General features: G+C 39.7%; 1 protein-coding gene across 5 annotated transcripts in view; it reads left to right on the top strand.

Annotated features, from left to right (window-relative positions):
* Positions 1 to 22,289, top strand: part of DGKH (diacylglycerol kinase eta) — a 202,145-nt gene that overhangs the window by 69,760 nt on the left and 110,096 nt on the right. For all 5 annotated transcript variants that reach the window (XM_050766170.1, XM_050766169.1, XM_050766176.1 and 2 more), the window contains exon 3: positions 22,156 to 22,266. In XM_050766170.1, coding sequence (XP_050622127.1) covers positions 22,156 to 22,266 — 111 coding nt within the window. The remainder of the gene's footprint in view (positions 1 to 22,155; positions 22,267 to 22,289) is intronic.

Raw genomic sequence — 22,289 nt, forward strand, 5'->3', positions numbered from 1 at the left:
TCTATGATAACAACATTAATCCATTCATGAGGGCAGAGACCCCATGACCCAAACACCTCTCATTAGGCCCCACCTCCCAACACCACCACACTGGGGATCAAGTTTTCAACACACGAACTGTGGGAGACACATTCAAACCATAGCAATGACATAAGATTGTATGTTTGATTTTTTTTAAAGGCATCCTTTTGGAGATGAGTAGTAAATTATCTTCTCAAAGTCTGTTTGGACTTTGATTCTGCTACTTGGATGTGGACTCCTGCTTTTTCATCTGGAAAACTATTCTTTGAGTTGTCATAGGATATTGTCCTAAACTTTGATATTTATTCTTCCACATACTAGCTCAGGTTTTCTTCAGTCATACCTACTAACTAGTTTAGTAAGCTTTGTAAGTAGATAAGGAGATTACACAACCTTTTATATGTAGGTAAATGAAATTAGGTGTCAGAAATCCTTTCTGGATCTTAAGACTGGCCTTCGGTATATGGTTAGCTCCTTGCAGGCAGGCATTTTTCTTTGTTTTGTTTACTGCTGTATCTCCAGCACTCTCAGCACTTCCTGGCATGCAGTAGGCACTCAATAACTATGTTTAATGAATGAATAGATCTGTGAAAACAGTGTATTTCATGTGTGAACAATTAAACCTGATTTTGACCTTGGAGCTTAAGGAATGTGTTCCTTTCTTTCCCTTTTTTTTTTTTTTGAGACAGAGTCTTGCTCTGTCACCCAGGCTGGAGTGCAGCTGCACAATCTCGGCTCACTGCAACCTTCGCCTCCCTGGTTCAAGTGATTATCCTGCCTCAGTCTCCTGAGTAGATGGAATTACAGGCATGCACCACCGTGCCCATTTGGTTTTTATATTTTTAGTAGAGATGGGGGTTTCACAGTGTTGACCAGGCTGGTCTTCAACTCTTGACCTCAAGTGATCCACCCACCTTGACCTGCCAAAGTGCTGGGATTACAGGCATGAACCACCGCGCCTGGCCGCAGGAATGTGTGTTTCTTAGGCATCTGGATGAAGTCATCTTTATTTGCCACGCCTTCCAAGTGAAAAGTGCAGGAAGCCTTTGAGTCCTGCCTGGCTCTGCACACCCTCAGCAGAGGAAGACTGTACATGTGCAGAGCAGCATAGACAATGAGAGTAACAAGTGATATGGCCTCACATCCAGGACACAGGAAAGGAAATACTTCACTTCATCCCAACAATGGAAACAGTCCACTCAATTCAAGACAGCTATTCTCAAGTAGAGTGGAGTATGGGTAGGATGAAGAAAAAGTAATGTGGATGCTGGAATGACTTTTGGGGGTTAGGGAGATAAAGTTAGACTATCTTCTAAAGATTGGGTGGATAAACTTGACCTGTTTTATGATTTACCTTCTCCTCATACTGTAATACAGATTTCAGAATTCATTTACCACTGAAAATATTGAAAAATGAGAGGCTGGGTGCGGTGGCTCGTGTCTGTAATCTCAGCACTTTGGGAGGCCGAGGTGGGTGGATCACAAGGTCAGGAGTTCAAGACCAGCCTGGCTAAGATGGTGAAACCCCATCTCCACTAAAAATAAAAAAAAAAATTAGCCAGGCACAGTGGCAGGTGCCTGTAATCACAGCTACTCAGGAGGTTGAGGCAGGAGAATCACTTGAACTCGGGCAGCAGAGGTTGCAGTGAACTGAGATCACACCACTGCACTCCAGCCTGGTGACAGAGTGAGTCTCTGTCTCAAAATAATAATAATAATAATAATAATAATAAATAATAAAATAAAAAAATTAAAAAGAAAATGAGAGAGAGAAAAGATAATTTTGTGCATCACACTCCTGTGTGAATCTATTGCATTTTACAAATATGGCTCTGTGAGGACTGAGAACATAGAATTGCAAATGAGTGAGCTTTGCTTGAGTGACATTTGGAGGAGCGGGTATTTAAGTCCAGCATTTAAGGGTGAGTCACAAGAGGAGAGGTTTGGGGAGGGGGTGCACATTCTGCACCTGCAGAAAGCCACCCATATGAAGAACCCAAGGTGGGAGGAAGATGAGCGTTTTGTTTGCCCAATGGCAGGTAGACCAGAATGCCAGGAGCAGACACTGCAGGTGGCGGGGAGTGGGGATGGAAGTGATGTTTTAAGAGGGGGGCTGCAAAATCTGTGAAGATGAAACCAGTCAGAGGCCCTCCTTGCAGAATTAAAGCGCTTTGCCTTGTTCTATAGTTGATGAACAACCAACAAAGATTTCGAGCAGGGAAGTGACCAGATGAGATCTGCCTTAAGGACATAATTCTGGAGGGAGGGAGTATGGAGGATTAATTAGACAGGGGGCTAGTTCAGTATAAGGAAATACATCTGTTTTTCATGTTTCTGTCCATATGATTGCCTTGTGAACAGTGGGGGACTTTTGTGGGACTGCGGTGTTCAGTTGAGGCCTGCCCGAGTAAGGCAGCCCCGCCGTGAGTACAGGAACAAGAACTGCAAGGACAGATTGTAGACAGGCGAGCAGGAGGGCTCGGCTTCTTAGCTTTGGTGTGGAGACCTTGAGTGTGCCGTCTTTCTGAGCTTGTGCTCCTTGGCCTTAGGGGACCCCTGGTATGCCCCTGATCGGGGAGCTGAGACAGAAGGGCCCTAGAGTCTCTCTTTGGGCTCAGAGGCATGGAGGACAAACAGGATTTTGTCCTATTGTCTGAAATGGTACTTTTGGTCTACTTTCCTTTTATTAGTGCCAACATTTAGAAAAGTCTTGTTTGAGTGTTCTGTGTCTCCTCTGCTTTATTATGGGTCCTTAAAAGAAGAGTCATTTTTCATTTTCACACTCGGGCCAAACTTCAAGGGGAACCAAATGAAGGGTTAGTGTTGTGACAGGCAGGTGGTGGTTCCCGCACTGCTCACCATCAGGAGGTTCGCCGGGCGTGCTGGTCTTGGAAGCATGTATTCATAGGGGGTCATTGCTGTAGTCTAGGTGAGAAATAATAGAATCACGAGCATTAGGGCGCTGGGCGCAGGAGCAAAAAGGAAGACCAGTTTTCAGAAACCCTTTGATGGCAGATTAATTTAAGGGTGAGGGAAAATAAAAGAGAGGTTGGAAGTTGTGGGGTTGTGTGCTTAGGAAAAGGACACTGCTCCTAACAGATGAGGTCGTAGGAGGAGGGGCAGAATTACCACGGGAAGGTGCTGAATTCATTTGGAATTCCGTATAGAGTGACTTTTTACCCAGTGCCGTGTAGTTAGCTGCTGACAATTTTGGAATTAGAATTTAGGTTTTCTGAAGCCAGGCCAGTGTCTTTTCTATTATACTAACACATGTGTTACATGAAATAAAATGTACTTGCGTTTCAGGTGGTGATGGCATCTCTAAGTGGAGGTGTCAGGCAGGCAGTTGTAAATGGAGCTGAAATGAGTGAAATGGAGTGAAAATGAGAATAAATATAGAAATTTATTTTAGGAGTTATGTATATATTTAGAGGAGATAATTGGAACTATGGGAAGAAGTTCATTCAGAGAGATTTGGCACATAGGCTGTAATTGGAAATAGCCAAGGGGTAGATTTCCTGAAAAGGAGGGAGTGGAAGCTATAATGCATACAGTAAGGCTGCAGGAAAGGAAAAGGCAGAGTCAGCGAGAGGATTCTGATTTTTTAAAGCAGTTTTGTAGTAATGGAGAGGAAGGCATAGCTCGGAAGCTGAGACATAATCAAGAGGTGGAAAAAGTTGTTACTTTTTAAAATCAGATGTGCCAACGGGAAGGAAAGGATGGAGAGAGAATGATTAGAGATGAAAGACAGAGGGAATAGTTCAATTTAGTTTAACAAACAAATCGTAAGTACCACTGAGGTGATAGGCATAGTGCCAGGTGCTAAGGAGACAAAGATGAAGTAAATATGAACTTGACTTGGGGACATTTACCGTCTAATAAAGGACAGAAGCGAGAGTAACACAAGACCAGCTGGTATTTACTGAGCACTGTGTGTCGGGAACTGTTGCAGATACTTTACATGCATTGACTCACTGAGTCCTCACAGCACCCCTATGGCTTAGTTATTGTTATTATCCGTGAAAAAGCAGAAACTCAGGCACAGAAACGTTAAGTAATTTGCTCAAAGTCTTTAACAACTAGTCAGCCGTGGAGCCAAGGTTTGAACCTAGGCCGTACCTCTGCACCTCTGTGCATGATGGACACAGAGAGTTATACCACAATGCAAAGGTGGAGGCAAGAACAATATACAGAAGTAGCCTAAGGGAGGGAGGGCTTACATTGTTTTGGCAAATGATAGAGAAATATAGAAAGATCTCAGAGGAGGAATAAATGGAAGATGGGATGGATCCGGGTGAAGGGACACAGGAAAATGCTGTGACCAAAGTAGAGAACCCATGTGCAGCCGTGCGTGTGTGCGTGCATGTGCGTGCGTGCGCACGTGTGCGTCTGCGTGCGTGTGTGTGCCCGTGTGTGTGTGTTGCTGTTTTTTCTAGTCATTTGCACAGCCTTCATCTCTGACCATTTCTTGGTTCCATGCTAATCACAGACGACACTCACATTTGATTCTCTTCATTTCTGTGAACGATTATTAAGATATTTTTAAAAAATCTTCTAGAACTGGGTTATCCTTTTTAGGGGTATCAGTCTTGTCCATCAAAACCATCATTGGAGTGGAGTTTATGATATTAAATATAACGTATATGTGTATCTCTATCTATCTATCTATCTATCTATCTATCTATCTATCTATCTATCTATCTATCTATCTATCTATCTATCTATCTAATCTGTCTATCCATGCAGAGAACTGGCAGATTTCTAACTGATTTCTAATTTTCTATGTAGTTGGGACTCAGAATTTCAGAGGCAGATTATTGAAAATGCAATTGAAATTCCAGAAAATAAGCAGATCTTTTGCATGAAATGCTGAGTAGCTCTTTCTGAGATAACTGTACGTGGTAGATGTGAGACTCCTGATTGTGTGTGGCTCAGCAATGAGATGCCTGCACTTCACCCTGTTTCCCATTCTACCCTTGACCTTACCACTGACCCCCCCCAGCTCCTCCTGCAGCCACGAACTGCATTCCAGGATAGGGGACATGGTAAGCGCAGCAGTCTTGTGAGCCTCAGGTATGCTGTGAGGCTCTCTAATTTACACATTAGTTATTAGTTAAAAAAACAAACATGATGTCTAGTGGTTTATCTTAGGCCACATCAAAATGCCCTCACATCAAAATAGTTGTGTCATTGTGGCCATGGGGGAAAGTGGTTACAACAGATTGTCATGTGTGGGCAAAAGGATTATTCTTGGATATGAATGGGGCATTTGATAAGGAATACGTAAATTCAGAAATTTGAAGGATCATATTCATTCATTCATTCATTCATTCATTCATTCATTCATTCATTCATTCACCCATTTACAACATAGTTACACATACGGCATTCAGGCATTCACCAGTTACAGGGAAGGATTTGTGCAACTGACAAAAAGCCCATCTGTGTTCACATTTGCGAAAGAAAATCCTGATCATTAGCATAGCACCACTGCCATCTTGTGGTAATGCCTGGTAGTTCATTATATTTTATGAAAAAACTATGTCTGGTATTATACAGCATGTACATTTTGTATCTTCTCTGTGTAATAGTACATTATAAAGCCATATACTTTTACCTAATATTAATTAAAAATACACTCAGTGGGGGGAGGAAGAGCATTAGGAAAAATAGCTAATGCATGCTGGGCTTAACACCTAGGTGATGGGTTGATAGGTGCAGCAAACCACTAAGGCACATGTTTACCTATGTAACAAACCTGCACATCCTGCACATGTACTCTGGAACTTAAAATTAAAATTAAAATTAAAAAAAATACATTCAGAAACTGCTGTAAAGAAGGTACATATTAAAAAAGGAGAGAGCTTAATTTTAGAAATAATAAATAAATGTTCACAAAATAACTACAGTCTCAAGAAGGTAATTATATCATTATAGATATTCTCAAGAAAATTATAAGCCATTGCGAGGGACAAAGTACATTAGTAATCACTAGATGGTTTACTGATACAGAGGGTGACTAGAATATGTTGGATAGGCCGGGCGCAGTGGCTCACGCCTGTAATCCCAGTACTTTGGGAGGCGAGGTGGGCAGATCTCTTGAGGTCAGGAGTTCGAGACCAGCCTGGGCAACATGGTGAAACCCCATGTCTACTTAAAATGCAAAAATTAGCTGGGTGTGGTGGCGTGTGCCTGTAGTCCCAGCTACTTGGGAGGTTGAGGTGCGAGAATTGCTTGAACCTGGGAGGCGGAGGTTGCAGTGAGCTAAGAGTGCATCACTGCACTCCAGCCTGGCAACAGAGTGAGACTCCATCTCAAAAAAAAATATAGGCTGGGCGCAGTGGCTCACGCCTGTAATCCCAGCACTATGGGAGGCCGAGACAGGCGGATCACGAGGTCAGGAGATCGAGACCATCCTGGCTAACATGGTGAAACCCCGTCTCTACTAACAATACAAAAAATTAGCTGGACGTGGTGGCGGACGCCTATAGTCCCAGCAACTCGGGAGGCTGAGGCAGAAAAATGGCGTGAACCCAGGAGGTGGAGCTTGCAGTGAGCCGAGATTGCGCCACTGCACTCCAGCCTGGACGAAAGAGCGAGACTCCGTCTCAAGGACAAAAAAAAAATATGTTGGATAATCTTCATTATTTTGCTTTAGAAGGCATTGATTTATATTTAAATGTAAATGTCCCAAATATTAGAGTTTATAGTATTTCAAACAGGAGGAAGCTTGCTTCTTTACATTCCTTGGGCATACATTCCCTCAGTTAGGTCTTGAGGGGCAGACATAACCACTTGTCAGGTTTGCACAGGCTACAGCATAACTGGCTTTTGACAGGTTGAGTTTCTTCCTTCCTGGACAGGGAAAAGGGCAGAGGAATTGTGGTGGGAAGCCATTTTTTATCCCTGAGTTGAGCATGGCAGGATGGAATACTGCAGACAGACCCACTGAAGAACAAGCACGTCACTGGGCGCTGGCACGCCCTGCACAGAGAGTAAATGTTGCCAGCAAACACTACACTGTGGCCAGACTACAGCTGTCTGTCACATAGACGTCTCAGACAACCGGAATCAAAACATGTGTGTTTTATATGTAAAAGTAAACAATTACTTCTAGTAAAATTAAAAACAAAAACAATAGTCATGTGTGGTTTTTGAGAATAAAAACAAATAAGACTATCGTACAAACCTCTAGAATATTAAATGTCAAGGTTTTATGTCATGTGAAATGTCATTATAGTCAATGCATACCATCTAGCCTTGTGGCTCTTTTTTTTTTTTTTTTTTTTTTTCTGACTTAGTGTCGTTTTGTTGCCCAGGCTGGAGTGCAGTGGTGCAATCCTAGCTCACTGCAGCCTTGACGTCCTGGGCTCAAGCGATCCTCTGGCCTTGGCCTCCCGAGTAGGTGGGACCACAGGAGTGAACCACCATGCCTGGCCCTGCGTGGCTTTGGAGCTCTGTTTCACAGCTGTAGAATTCCTCAGAGTCATCCTGGAATGGGGAGGCTGAGCTGCTTCGGTTCTGGATGGCCGGTTCGAAGTGCCTGGTCACATGTATTTGGGAAAAGCTCGGATGATCCTGCTACACCAAACTGCTTGAGGACAACTGCTCCTGGTGGCAGTTTATAAAAAGGGAAATGTTTTGTGATGTTGTAAATGACAAATCACCCTCATCATCTGATTGCATTGTCATTAAACGTTGGTCCCAGAAACATCCCTCACCACCATTCCCCTGTAAGCGGGGACATCATTCTCCAAAGCTCCCCTTGTACCCACTGCAGTTCTCCCACCAGCATTTGCTTTCCTGGCGAGTCAGCGTGACAGTGCGGGGATGGACATATCACAAAAGGGAGCGTACAGCAGCTGAGGCCGTTCTTCTCTGCCCCCGTCCAGAAATTTCCCAGCACACAGGTTTGAGTCCAGTACCCATGTAGCTCTTATTCCCTCATTGGAGGTCGTATTCCAGTCTTCATCTGCAGTTGGATCTGGCTTTTGTTCGGATCATAATTGAGTGTAGCTTGGTTTCTCGTGGGTGGCTGGCCCTGAAGAAGGGAGAGCTACAGTGAGCATCCTCAGTCATTAAACCTAAATTAGCTTCTCCCCCTACTCCTGGTTGCGGGCAGAGCTTCCTAAATATGTGTTTTTGGAAGATTTTGACACCAGATTTTTAAAATGCACAGAGCCAGATAAAAGTAAGTGGCTACACTTAATGATATTAGTTAAAGGTGCATGGGAAAAGGAACAAAAGTGCTGAATTATACCTTTTTAAAGGGTTTATGCAAATTATTGTATGTATAAGAGTCTTTTAAGCCTGATAATTCCAATCACCAAAAGAGATTTTAGTATGTGTAGGTCCCTATGCCCTACTCTAAACCAATTGAATCAAGGTGTATTAATGTTTATAAAGGTCTCCAGGTAATGATCAGCCAGACTTTAGAGCAAATGGCATATTTAATAGAGCTTAGTGTCGTGTGTGTCCTTATTTAAATACAGAGGCTTACATTCACTTTTAAGAAAGTAGGAAATTCATGGTGGGACAAAATTCGCACGGGGAAAGGAGGATACCAGCACAAAGCCAAGAGTCTGGAGTCAAAAGGAGCCGATGGGAGAAGTCTGGAGGCTGATAGGAAAGCCAGCCTTGAAGCAGTTTCACAGGTGGCCGATGGAGGAGGTTGACAGACTGAATCAGAGCAAGATCAAATGACTTCCCTTCCAGATCTATGAGAGGAGGAGCAGTCGTTACTCAGATATGAGTTCCAGCATGGCTGTGGGGAAAAATAGTTCTCATATTATTATCACACAAAAATATTTAGAAGGGTAAATAAAAAGAAAAAGCAGTGTTACGATAGGAGACACAATCTATTGAAGGGCAAACCTGTGGTGAAGATAGGCTTTAGGATGGGGTAAAATGTGGGTCTGTGTGGTTTGTGTTTGGCCACCTTTCAAACTAAATTATGTTAAGTTTAACTGTTGGATAAAATATGGAAGGATAGAAAAATGTACTATCTTTTAATGTCACTATCTACAAATAGTAGTTCATTTACACATTTTGTATGTGTACCTCTTCTGTATACCCGTCCCCTCCACGAAGATAATATTAATGCAGACAAGATAGATGGCTTCCCCTAATAACAGTGAAGTGGTAGTGGATAAAAGCAGAATGGCTTTTAATTTGGGGGGAAAAAGCCCAGAATAGACAACAGCTAATTGCTTATATTTGCCACAGGGACATTTGCAAGTGAGGAGATGACCCGCCACAAAATAGGCACCTGTGGCTGGAGTTCTCACAGTGCTGCTGGGTTCCTGCCGAGGGTCTGCCTGAAGAGCTCCTAAAGATAGGCTTCTGTGCAAGTTTCTCCCAAAAGCCATCTCAGCTACTTTATCTGAATGTCGGTGTTCATTCATTCATTTGTTCAGTGCATCATTACTAAGCGCTATTATCTGTGCCAGGAACTCTGGTTGGTGCCAGGGCTCCAGTGGTGACTGAGGTACACGTGGCCTCTGCTCTCACTGAGCATGCAGGCTACTCGGGGAGACAGACATGTTAGTTTGGGGCTTATTGAATTTTGAAGAGCCAGTGGTATCCAAGTGGAGTTATCCAGCAGCAATTCTAATCCTTTCCTAATTTTCACTGGTAAACAAGGTAAGATCGGTGTTCTAAGAAGTAAAATAATATTACATAGTGTGTTATAAACCATGCTCCATTATTATATTAAATACAATTTCATAATTGATTTTTACTTTTATGTTTAAGATTTAGAAAACTTTAGACATTTTCTTTATGTGGTTAAATTAGGGTTTTGTGCAATAATGTATCCAAATAGAAGCATTAGGCCCTTGTTCAGGATGGTCTCTTTATGTACTTTGTATCAGTCCCACTAAAAACACCTTTTTCCCCAAAGTATGACCTACTCAACCGGTACCTTACTTCTGATACGTCATAACATTTGGGAGTTTACAGGAGATATTTGTGCATCATTTTGTTTCTTCCTTACAACTCTGAGGAATACAGGGCAGGTGATGTTTGTTTATTTACAGATGGGAAAACTTAGGTTCATAGATATGATTACTTATTAGAAGTCACAGAGCTAGCAAATGGTGGAGGCAGAAGTGGAACCCAGCCTGGGACTCTTGTTCAGGAGTCAGGTCTATTTTTGTTTTATGCTTCCTGTCAATATATTGACTTGCTGGAAAGATAAATTGAATTGTCTTTTTCCACTGAATTCCTCCAGTTGTTATCAATCAAAGAAAAAAAGTTTTAATCCTTTAATTTCTTACTTTTTGTTTCCTGATTCTTCAACAAATTAGTTAATATGTATTAATTATTTTCTATGTATAAATGAGATATAGTTTTTGTCACTGAGGAACTCAGTCCTATAGGAGAGGCCCAGGCATTAAAAAAAAAATTCCCTATGCAGCATGATTAATGCTGTAAATAATGCATGAGCATAGAGCTTTGGATGTGATACCAAGGATGTGGTAGTGGCCTGAGTTTTGAAGGAGGATGGGATGGGGTGGGAGGTTTAGAAGAGGCAGTGGAGGATGATATTGAGTAGAAGGGAGAGCTGGTGAAAAAGCTTGGACACAGGGAAGCATGGTGTATTTGGGGATTACCAAGTACTTCTCTTTTACTTTACTATTAGGGGAACTTAGGGGGACTGCTGAAGATGGGGCTGTTAAGGAAGGTGGGACACTTGTGGACAAAAGAGTATTGTATGCCCAGCTAAGAGGTCTGGAATTATGCGGGTGATGGGCACACCTTGAACATATTGAACCAGAGTTTGGCAGGATTTCAGAGATAATTTTGTCCACAGTGGAAAGAATGGACTAGTGGTGGGAAAAACTGATAGCACGGAGAGCACCTAGTAAACTATTGAGTCCAAGAGAATTAGAGGAGCCCAAACTAAGGCAATAGCAAGAGGGGTGGAAAGGGATGGATTTAAGGAACAAAAACTTTTCCATAGCAAATAATGCGTAGGATGAGGACTTATTATGATGATAATATCTTGACATATCATATTTTTAAAGAATTATATATCTTTTGAATCCATTGCCTCACATAGCATCATAGCACATAGTGATATGCAGGCATTATTTCCATTTCAGAGGTGAAAGTCTGTTAGCTATAGAGGCTTCGTTTGACCATTAAAGATGGTCAGGTAGATTCATGATGTTACAGGTTTTGTACAGACATCCAAGAAAGCCTAACACAGCTTTCCTGGAATTTATATGACAAATGAATAAGGAAATATATAGGCCAAAGAAAAATTCTTTGTTTGAGAGGACAGAATAGACAGGAATTAGAAGAGATAGGAAAGAAGTGACACAAATAAAATGTAGAGTATTGAAATCTCCCTTGATCCATCTCTCCCATTACAGCAAATTCCATTCCCTAGATGAGAAGTGGAGGTCATGCTGGGACATGACTGGTAGAAGCTAGAGGTTCTTCTGGAATTCTTGAAGGCATCTGTAAAAGACATGCATCATCACTGACCTTTGCACTTTACACACCTGTTTAATGCTCCTCTAAAGGTCAGCATCGCATATGAAAGTGTACACCTACTGGATAACTCAGGCAGTGCCTGATTTTTCAAGGACTCTTAGCTTTACAAAAGGCTCATCGAAGGGCTGTATTTAAAGTTGCATTCTCCTTGGGGCATTAAAGTGGTTTTCCATCTAAGCAGCTTCAACTTGTGACACAAAGGCGTTTCTGAAAATTTAGGTGAAATCCTGGAGCATCCATGTGTGTATATAATTTAAAAGAGAAATTACCTTTATTTTCTTTAAGCAAAGGGCATGAAATGAGCAATTCTGCAGCTTTAAAACGCTGGGCTAAAAACAGTCTCAGAAAGCCAGCTAGATAAGAATTTATTCAACTTGTAACGCTTTTATTTTTTGAAAATGATTTTCCAAAGTCAGGTTCATTGATCTTTTTGCTTTTAATTTTTTTAAACTAGGTTATTAGGTTCCAGTTGGAGTCTATGTGGCTTTACGGATTTTTCATGAGGGTCAGGTAGTACTAAACCTATTAACTGACAGATTATAGGACTAAATGGCAGTTAATATAAATGTTTCTAAGCCCTTTTTGGGAGGAGGGGCGAGTTTATGCCTCATCCTAGAATTTGCGAACAAAATAAAACTAAAGCATACTTGTTTTTAACAGATTCTTAACCATAACTCTGATTATAACCATTTCTTATATTTGTTACTAACTTTATTATTGTGGTTGAACATTAATATCAAATATAATAGCATGATTTAAAAAAATGAATCTTTGTTTCTTCACTTGAAGATATTTTGAAATATCTTCAAAAATATTTCATTATTTTGAAATATTTGGAGCCACGTGCTTTTTTCTTAACCACACTTTGATTATATAATTATATTTGCTAGAGCTGTTACAAATTAATCACTTTTTGGTTATGCTTGTTCTTTTATAAGAAGTGTTTGTTTAGCCGTACATAAACAGAAGTTTATTTTGAGGATTAGCTTTCATGTGAATAACTGCCTCCCAGCTAAATCTTTTTAATCACATCTTTTAGAGGACGGCAATAATGTTTTTGTCTTTTTTTCTTCAAGAATTTCAAATTAGCTGTTTGTATATTGTAACATAGGTTTGTAGCTTCGTGAAGGCAAGGACTACATCTTATACATCTTTATATGTACACCACCGCCTCACACATCACAGGAGATTAATCCATGCTTATGTAAGATTTGAAGAATGTAATAATTCTGTAGAAAAAACGTAAATTATTTGCTTTGAAAATGACTCTATAAGGAACATCTCTAAATGCACAATATTCTCATAAAAAATCAGGGTAGACATTTTCTGCCCCTCTAGACATATGCCTTTGAGCATTGTGTCCATTTTCATACATGTGAAAAGAAACAGCCTCAAATCTGCTGAACCCTGGAAACTATAAAAGCATTTCCAGCCTGTGTTTCTTGTTTACTTATTGATACCATTTCCCCTCAATCAGGGGCCCAGGGCTTTCCCGTTTTCTAATTTTTTCTTTGTTTTAAAATGCATAGTTACCTTACATACTATTTTATACTATCGCTAAAAGTTGTTTAGGTCAAGTCAACCAACATTTATTTGTGGAGGCCCTCTGATGTGTTACCTAACACTGTAGACGGTGATGTTACAAAAATGGGGAGGATGCAGTCTTTGCCCTCTTAAAGGCCATGACCTGGTGGGACCATAAACATGTGGATGGACACTATTCAGCATCATAGGTGCTGTTACACAGACAGGATAAGGATGTATTAGAGACCCAAAGGTGGGAGTGGTGGCGTCTTCCTCCCCCTGCAGGGTCAAGGAAGCCTTCCCAGGGCTAATGGTGCTGGATGAATGTTGAGATGAATAGATTTCAAGACAGATAAATGGAGCAGAGGATATGGAGGGCAGAGGAAGGAGCTTGGGAGGGGCAGGCCATGCGTTTGGAGGGCTGCATAGGGGCCTTCTATGGTACATGTAGGAGCTTGGACTTTATATGGAAGGCAGAAGAGAACTAATGAAGGGCTTGAAGCGGTGGCGTAATTTAACTAGATTTTCATTTTAGGAAATTACCCACATAACCATGGGAGAATGAAGTAGGTTATTTACATTTCTTTAAAACCGTACTTTTAGGACATAAATAGACCAAACATTAACTTTTCTTCCCCATTGCCTTAAACAGAACTTTACAAAAATCCGAATACACCCACTTCTGCCATTTGAATTTCCAAATGATTTATTCTTTGGCCAAGATACATTTTTATAGCACTTTAATGTTCTGTGTTTGGGTTTAAGAATTATGGGCTGCCTACCTTGGGTGACGCCAGATGCTACAGTGATGCAGCTCACCATATAACTCTCCCTAATCCCCCTTGGCAGCGACAACAGGCTTCCCGTATTTCTCCTCAAAGCTCCTGAAATAGGACTGTATTGAACGGGCTTGACTGGGTCGCATATTTTAGGCATTTTCAGGAAAAGAAAGCATTTGTATGCGAGTGAATCTGAGCAAGCACCTGAAAGAAGAGGAAAGGATTTAGAGTAACAGAAGACTAGCATGATGTCACATGACAAAGTTCAGAGACCTCCTCTTAGCCGAGGTGGCTTCCCATGGTGTTACTGGTCATCTGCAGTCTGGTCCAAAAAGCAGTCCTGTGGTCGGTGCTAGGCCATAAGTCTTCAGTTCTGAACACGATGAGATGGCTCTTCCATGATAGTCAATGTAGTTTCTTTCTCCTTCTCTCACTAACTTTGTTAGACTAGAAGCTACATTACCCTCTTAAAAGTTTTTAGCTCTTATCCCAAGGACTTTCTGGGACATTTAACAGTGTTGTAATCTCTTCTTTTCAAAAAAATTATTTATATTATGGTAAAAATTTTATAACCTAAAATTTACCATCTTAATCATTTCTAAATGTGCATTTCAGTAGCTTTAAGTATATTCGCATTGTGCCATGTAATCTGTATATTTTTAAATGAACACTTCATATTTCTTTCTGATCAGGTTAATTATTTAACATACTATTAAGTCTTGATTTTTATATCTCTTATTTTTTGCACATTCTCTTTTTAATCATAAATGATCAATTTTTTTTTGAAGAATAACTCATTAAAATATTGATAATACAACTTTGATACTTCCTTTCCACTGTAGTTATATTTTCCTCATATTATATTTTGACCTTTCTGTATGGTAGTGTCCTTTTGTGAGTCACAAGTGCACACTTTATGAAGCAGTGAACCATGAAACTGGATAGGACATTAGAGACTCTGAACTGTTGTTTGATTATTTCAGGTTATTGAGGTGTGGATGCTAATTGAGCATTCCTAGTCTAAAGTGAAAATAATGTGTTACCCAAAGATTCTACATCTCCAATCTTGGTTTGAAAAAAAACTAGGACTGAAAACACGGAATGAAAATGTATTATTTTGTGTTTTGAAGGAATGAACATTTGAGTTCAAATTAATTTTTCTTAGGGTAAGCTTTTCAGTTTTATAAAATAATGTTTAATGATCTTGGGAAGAATAACTATGTAGTATATCTTCAAAAGTAAAATTTTCAAATTGAATAAATAAGTATATTTCAAACTTTTGAATTAGGAAATGCCTGTATATTTTAGGATATGTTTGGTTATATAATTATTAACTACTGCTGAAAATGCAACAGAAAATTGGAACTCAAAATTTTTTAGTTATTGCTCTCTAACCTCAAGTAATATCAAATTACACTGTTTCGAATGGTATAGGAGACCATTAAGCTAACTGAAGAGAAAGTTTAAAAGAATTAATGTTTGTTACTCATAACCATATTAAGGACTGATTTATTTACAAAACAACAACCAAAAAAACTAATCGAATTATTTAAAGAGCAACCACCAAAACACTAATCCAATTTATTGTTATATAGAGGCCATCATTTTTAGTTACGGTGGATCTCGAAAGTTCATGAACCCTCTAAAGTTGTATGTAATTTTCAGTGTGTGTATTATGTGTGTGTGTGCGTGCACGCACGCATGTTTCTGGAGAGATAGTATTCACAACTTTCAGCAGATTCTGAAAAGGCATCTTGATCCAACCAAGTTATGAACCACTGTCACAGACGTTAGTTTGCCCATTTTCTTTTTTATGTGCAGACCCCAATTCACAACTAGACTTTGTTTCAGAAGTAGTTTGTTTATGAACTGGTTGTTTGGAACTTAGACCACATTTTTCTATGAAAGTAGTAATATGTATTAAACACACACATATACACACACACACACACACACATACACAGATGCACACACACACACTAGACATTCCCTGACTTATAGTGGTTCAACTTAATGATTTTCCAATTTTCTGATGATGTGAAATCAGTACAAACTACTTTGAGTACTCATACAACCATTCTGTTTTCACTTTCAGTACAGTATTCAATTACCTGAGACATTCAATACTTTATTAGAAAATAGGCTTTGTATTAAATGATTTTGCCCACCTGTAGGCTAACGTAAGTGTTTTGAGCATGTTTAAGGTAGACTAGGCCAAGCTGTGATGTTCAGTAGGCTAGGTGTATTAAATGCATTTTTGACTGACAATATTTTCAACTTACGATGAGTTTATTAGTATATTCATTGTAACTTGAGGAGCATCTGTACTTACGTAAATTATAGAACCTTCACAGTAGTGATACAAAGACAAATGAGATAGACCTCCTGGACTCCAAGTAGTTTATAATCCAGGCTAGGGCAAAAGGCAGGTAAAACCTATCCTCAGTTGAGATTGACCTCCTAATTTACCAGTGACCTTCCTGTTTATTTTTCTGCAGCTGTGTCAGGATTCATTCCTTCTCACCACTACACCCATAGAAGTATTAGGCAACTGGTATCCTTGGGATTTAGACACATGAGAGAATAGCATGGGGACTTAAACTTTAAGGCAAATTTATGACATGGTTTCTATGGAAAGATGTACTCCTAGTTCTAACTTGGAACCCAAGTTCCTGGGACACAGAGAGTCCTTCACTTGGAGCTTCATTAGTGGACACTGTCTGTGTGATCAATGAAGAATACACCTCTCCTCCGCCATGGAGTCTCCCCCTCAAGAGTCCTTTACACAGTTAGCCAGAATAAGGACCTTCTCATTACTAATGACCGTTTGTGTTTGAAATATTCATAAGTCAGACTTTTCTTTCTGAAGTGCAGCATGAAAAATTTTCCCCACTACCCCAATTAGGTTCTTGATGAGGGATATGATAGTTCTTTGTAGCTAGACTACATAATATCTGGTGGAACTTTTATAATATATGTTGGTTGTTGACCAAAGGGAGAAGCTAAAGGGTGAAAGAAGACAGAAAGAGAAAGTGGAATGAGAGGGCATGAGTGCTTCATGACGTCATCACAAGATTTAGCATCTCATTATGCCACATAAAGAGTGGCAGTCTCTTAGTTCATTTTTTGTTGCTTAGAACACCTGAGACAGGGTGATTTATAAGGAAAATGAATTTATTTCTTACAGTTTTGGGGGCTGGGAAGTCCGAGGGCGTAGCTGGGCATCTGGTGAGAGCCTTCTTCCTGACGGGGATTCTCTGCAGAGTCCCAAGGTAACACAGAGGATCACATGGCGAGGGAGCTGAGCATGCTGATGTGTTAGCTCAGATCTTTCTTCCTCTTGTAAAGCCATCAGTTCCACTCTCATGTCAGCCTATTGATCCATTAACCATTACTCTATGTATGGATTAATCCATTCATGTAGACAGAGCACTCATGACCTAATAGCTTCTTCAAGGCTGTAGGTCTCAACACTGCCATATGGAGGATTGTATTTCAACGTAAGTTTCAGAGGGGACATCAAATTATAACAGACAGTGTCAGTCTTTCTTCATAATTCTTAATGTTTTCTACAGGTCCTGGGAAAGCTTTTTAGATTAGACTTTTAGCATATCATGTCATTGCATATGATGTGTGCACATATTTTGAAACATGGATCAAGAAGACATGCTCCACCTATGTAGATGAATAGGAGGAAATTTTGTCTTCAGAGAATGTAACAAAGAGTGGGCATGTTTTGGAGTTAAACATGAATTTTCACTAAGAATTATAATTACTTTAGCCAAATAATTTTGCAAGGCGTTCTTTGATTTGACTAAAAAATGTATATGATCCAAGACCACAATATTTTTTAGCCTTATAAAAAGATGTGACTAACTTTAGAAAAGACAGAGATTTGGATTAGCTTGTACTTTCACCATTTGCTACCAAAAAGCCAACGCAGAGAACTGTGGTCTGTTCCTTACTTACATACTAGCTACGTTAAGTCACTAATTCTTCAGATATGGAGGTGCCTCTTTACAGATATGCAAAATGTATATTATAAATTTCAAAAAGTTATACATTTTATGATGTTCCTCTAATAGTCTCTATCTACAGAGTCATTGCTACAAACTAATATTTTAGATAATTATACCTGTTCGTATTTTCTTAAAAAAAAAAAAAGCAATGTAGACAGGAAATTTGTAACAGAGCAGCTGAAAATTAGAATGACTAGATTCTGTGTTGAGGTTAATAGTCATGCATGTACAAATAATGTTTTTCCATAGAAGATAATCTTTGTGACTTTGGGTTACACAAAGCTTTCTTAGATTTGACGTGATTCATAAAAGAAAAAAATTGATAAATAGGACTTCATCAAATTCAGGATCCCTCTGATCTTCAAAAGATGCCATGAATACAATAGAAAAAACAAGTCACAGACTGGGAAGAAATATCTGCAAATCACATGTTAGATAAATATGTTGCATCTAGAATATGTAAAGGTCATTTAAGATGCAAAAATAGGAAAACAGACCATTCCATTATAAAAATGGACTAAAGATTCAAACAGACAGTTCATCAGTGAAGATGTGCAAGTGAAAAATAAGCACAGGAAAATGCTCAAAATCAGTAGTCATTAGGGAAACGCACATTAAAACCACAATGAGATACTATCTACCTATTAGAATGCCTAAAATTAAAGTGACTGACTAAATGTTGGTGAGGATGTGAAGCAGCTGTTGGCAGCAGACCAGTGGCTGCCTGGGGACAGGCAGCGATTATAAAGAGATACAAGGAAAGTTTTCATTGGGGCAAGTATGTTCAGTATCTTGACTATGGTAGTGGTTTCATGGCCATATTTGTATGTCAAAACATATCAAATTGTATACTTTAAGCATGTGCAGTTTCTAATACGATCATGATATCTCAGTAAAGCTGTACATTTTCTTTCCTGTAATGTTGGTTCCTTTGGTTTGTATTTCTGACTTAATTCTGATAACATAGATTTTATTTCAGGGGTGCATTCTTAAGATGTATGACTATTTAAAAGATACAAAATAATAAGATGATAAATATGGATTTTTAGTCTTTCTGGTATAAATGTCACATAATAAATCTGAATATTTCCAATAATTTTGACATGTAGCTAATACTGATATGCACTTACTATTAACACTCTCAGCCTCAGTAGATTTAAATTATATTAATTTGACTTATTTAGAAATTTATATTGTTATTTATGTTTTTCCCCTTTTTAAAAATACCTTTGTTAGGAGTACGTTTTAATTTTTATTGTTATAAGCAAAAGTTTAGTGTGATTTATGGAATAAAAGGGTAGTTATAGAATATAAGTCAGTGTGAATTGCTGTTCGTGTTATTTCCTTTCTGTATTGGGATTCCATGTTAGGAAATATTGCTAAAAATAAGTAGGCTTTGGAGTGAGACTTGGGGACCTCTTAATTCCTGCTACAGTGAGTGGTGGTAACAGTGTATTTGGTGATAGGGTTTGCCCTGTGTTTACTTGGGTCCTGGGCTCCAGTGATGGGAGAGATGATAGAAGATGACCTATCCCCACCTGTGTATATTAAGCTGGCGCCATGTGGTAGGACATTGAAATGGTGGTTTACACTATAAAAAATGAGTTGCAATTATAAGAAAAAAGGCAGGGGAGGTAGGCCTTAGAATGCTGGCATTAAATCTTATTTTTCTTAAGAGTTCGTGCAAAATGGGGCCTGGAGTTTCACTCCAGGAGCACTTTTAGCTGCTGCCACATGAAGCTTATTAAGGGCAAGATTTCTCCCGACACCTGGCCTTTCTCACTGCTTCCTCTCAGGAGGCCTCTCTCACCATTGCTTCTGTGTGGACTCCAGCAGCTGTAATTGGTTTAGATGTGCAGCTAGACCCTACCCTAGTCTAAGGCAGTGGCTTTCCACCGTGGCTGCCATTCGAGTCACCACCTCCTTTCTCACCCGTTTCCCCATTGTCACTTTTCTGCCTTAAACATTTCACTAGCTTTTTGCACTTAGAAGAAAAAGCACACTCCCTGTTGTGTCCAGCATATTCTGACTCTTGTCTCCTATAACCTCCTCTCTTGATACAGTCCTACTCCAGCTGTTATTTGTCCTGACAGTGGCTGCAAACACTTATTTACTTCTTACAAAAAGCTCTTATAATGTGATGCCTGGCAAACACTCCCTGGACTTAATAGCATAATGATATCATAATAATAACACTTTCTGCCATCTATTGAATGTTTTCTCCAACCCAGACAGTGTGCTAAGTGCTCTACAGGCGTTATCTTATAATTAAGTTAGATGCAACAAACTTGTGAAGTTGGTGTTGTGATTTCCGATTTTTAGGAGAGAAAACTGAGGTGCAGAGTTGAAGTAATTTGTCCAGGTTCATACTGTTACTGTATGCTGGAGCCTGGCTTGAAATCTGTCTGTCTGACTCTAAATTGGCTCTTTGGTACTGACTTTCAAAAGTGTTTTGTTACGATTAAATGGTAATGATTCTACAACAGTTCCAGGAAGACAGTCTTAGAGCAAGCTGTAGAGTAAAATTCTTATTGAAATTCAAAGTAAATATTAATGCAACTTAACTGTCTTACTGGAGACAACAAACTTTTCTCAATATATTATGTCTTTATGGTAGTAAGAAATAATGTTGTGTAAAAGTTGGAAATGAACGGTGGAATCAAACAGAGATATGATCTCAGCACCTGCCATTTATTCATATAGATCTCATTATCATATGAACCAGATAATGTTCTAGGCACTGGAGATATTGTCAGTGTGCAATCCAGTGGGATGATTTAAAATTTTGGTTCTACAAGCTGTTTTTGTCTTGGAGGCTCATTATAGCACGGTAACTCTTTATTGAATGCTGTATAAATGTGATCCATCTTGGGACCCTATCCTAAGGGGGTCTGTTTGAGCCAGTGTTGTGACATGGCCTCTAAGGTTATCCTATAGGAAGACTCTAGTGTAGTTTGCTTTCTTTTTTCCTTTCTTTCCATCCAATTAAAATGAAACATTAAATTTAACTTTTTTAGATATAATAAACTCAGGGACCTTATATTCTAATAGGGTTAGCACAATAAGCATAGTAAATGACATTATGTGTCAGAAGATGGAAAGTACTTCGTGGGGTGGGTAATAAGATCAGGATGGGGGAAAATATGGTGAGCAAGCACAAGTTTCAGTGTGAAACACGCAGTTACTCAGGTGGGTCTCATTAAGATGGTCAAGACCTGAAGTGGGTGAAGGGGACAGCCAGAGGGATATCTGAGGGAGGAGAGGGGAGGTAGTGCCAGCCTACAGCAGGAGCATGTAGGCCCACTGCAGAAGAAAGCAGCCATTGTGATGGAGGAAATCAAGAGAGGGAAACACTAGATGAGGTCAAAGAGGTTCAAAGTATTTTGCTGCTGAAAACGAAATGAGCTAGCATACCTAAGGCACTTAACCAGAGCCTGGCCCAGGGCCACAGAGTCCCTGCCTACCTCTTCCAGCTGCATCTCCCTCTGCTCCCTCTTGCAAACTCTTCACTGCATTTATAGCAGAAAACTCTTTGCAGATGCCCCAAATATCCATGTTTTAACCTTTCTACTTTGCACACACCTAAAATGTCCTTCCCCCATCTCTCATCATAAACTCCTTCAAGACCCACCTTGGGACCTTGTCTGGGAACACTGCTTTGACTCCCTCTGAGGTGAGCTAATGAGTCCTTCTCTGGACCACCTGCACAGTATTGTGTATATGTTAGAAATAACACCTGGCTAATGGTAACTAACATTTAATGAGCACATACTATGCACCATGCCCTAAGTCCTTTAACGTGTTTTTTTTTTTTATTTCTCACAACAACCCTATAAGGTATGTCGTATTGTCATCCCCATTTTACAGATGAATAAATAAAGCTGTGAAGAAGTTTAGTAACTTGCCTGAAATCATCCAGCTACTAAGTGGTGGCACCAGGAGGTGAACCCAAGGTTTCTGGCTCCAGGACTTATGCTTTTTCGTAATCATATTATACTGCACCTCCACCATACTTACTATATACAAGGCAGTGTGCGCATAACACTGTATTGCAAGTGTTAATGTATGTGCAAGTGTCTTGCCTATTACTCATGAATTCTTTGTGGGCAGAGAATCATGTCAAATTCACTTTTGCTCTTTGGGGCTTTGCACATATGCAAAGCTGTGATGAGAGTAACATATTCTCTTGTAATTTGCAAGGCATGAGAAATATTATTCCAAATGTTAATGAAAATGCACCATTGGCTCTGAATTTCATTTGGGTTTGAATTTCATTGTAACCGTGTCATTGTGCTTCTGCTTCTCTCTAGACCAGTATTAAAGAGGGACCGCTATTGAAGCAAACCAGTTCTTTCCAAAGGTGGAAAAAGCGATACTTCAAACTTCGAGGCCGCACCCTCTACTATGCAAAGGACTCAAAGGTAATTCGAGATAATACTAGTTT

Source organism: Macaca thibetana, chromosome 17 (genome assembly GCF_024542745.1).
Source record: "Macaca thibetana thibetana isolate TM-01 chromosome 17, ASM2454274v1, whole genome shotgun sequence".
NCBI classification, from domain to species: Eukaryota; Metazoa; Chordata; class Mammalia; order Primates; family Cercopithecidae; genus Macaca; species Macaca thibetana.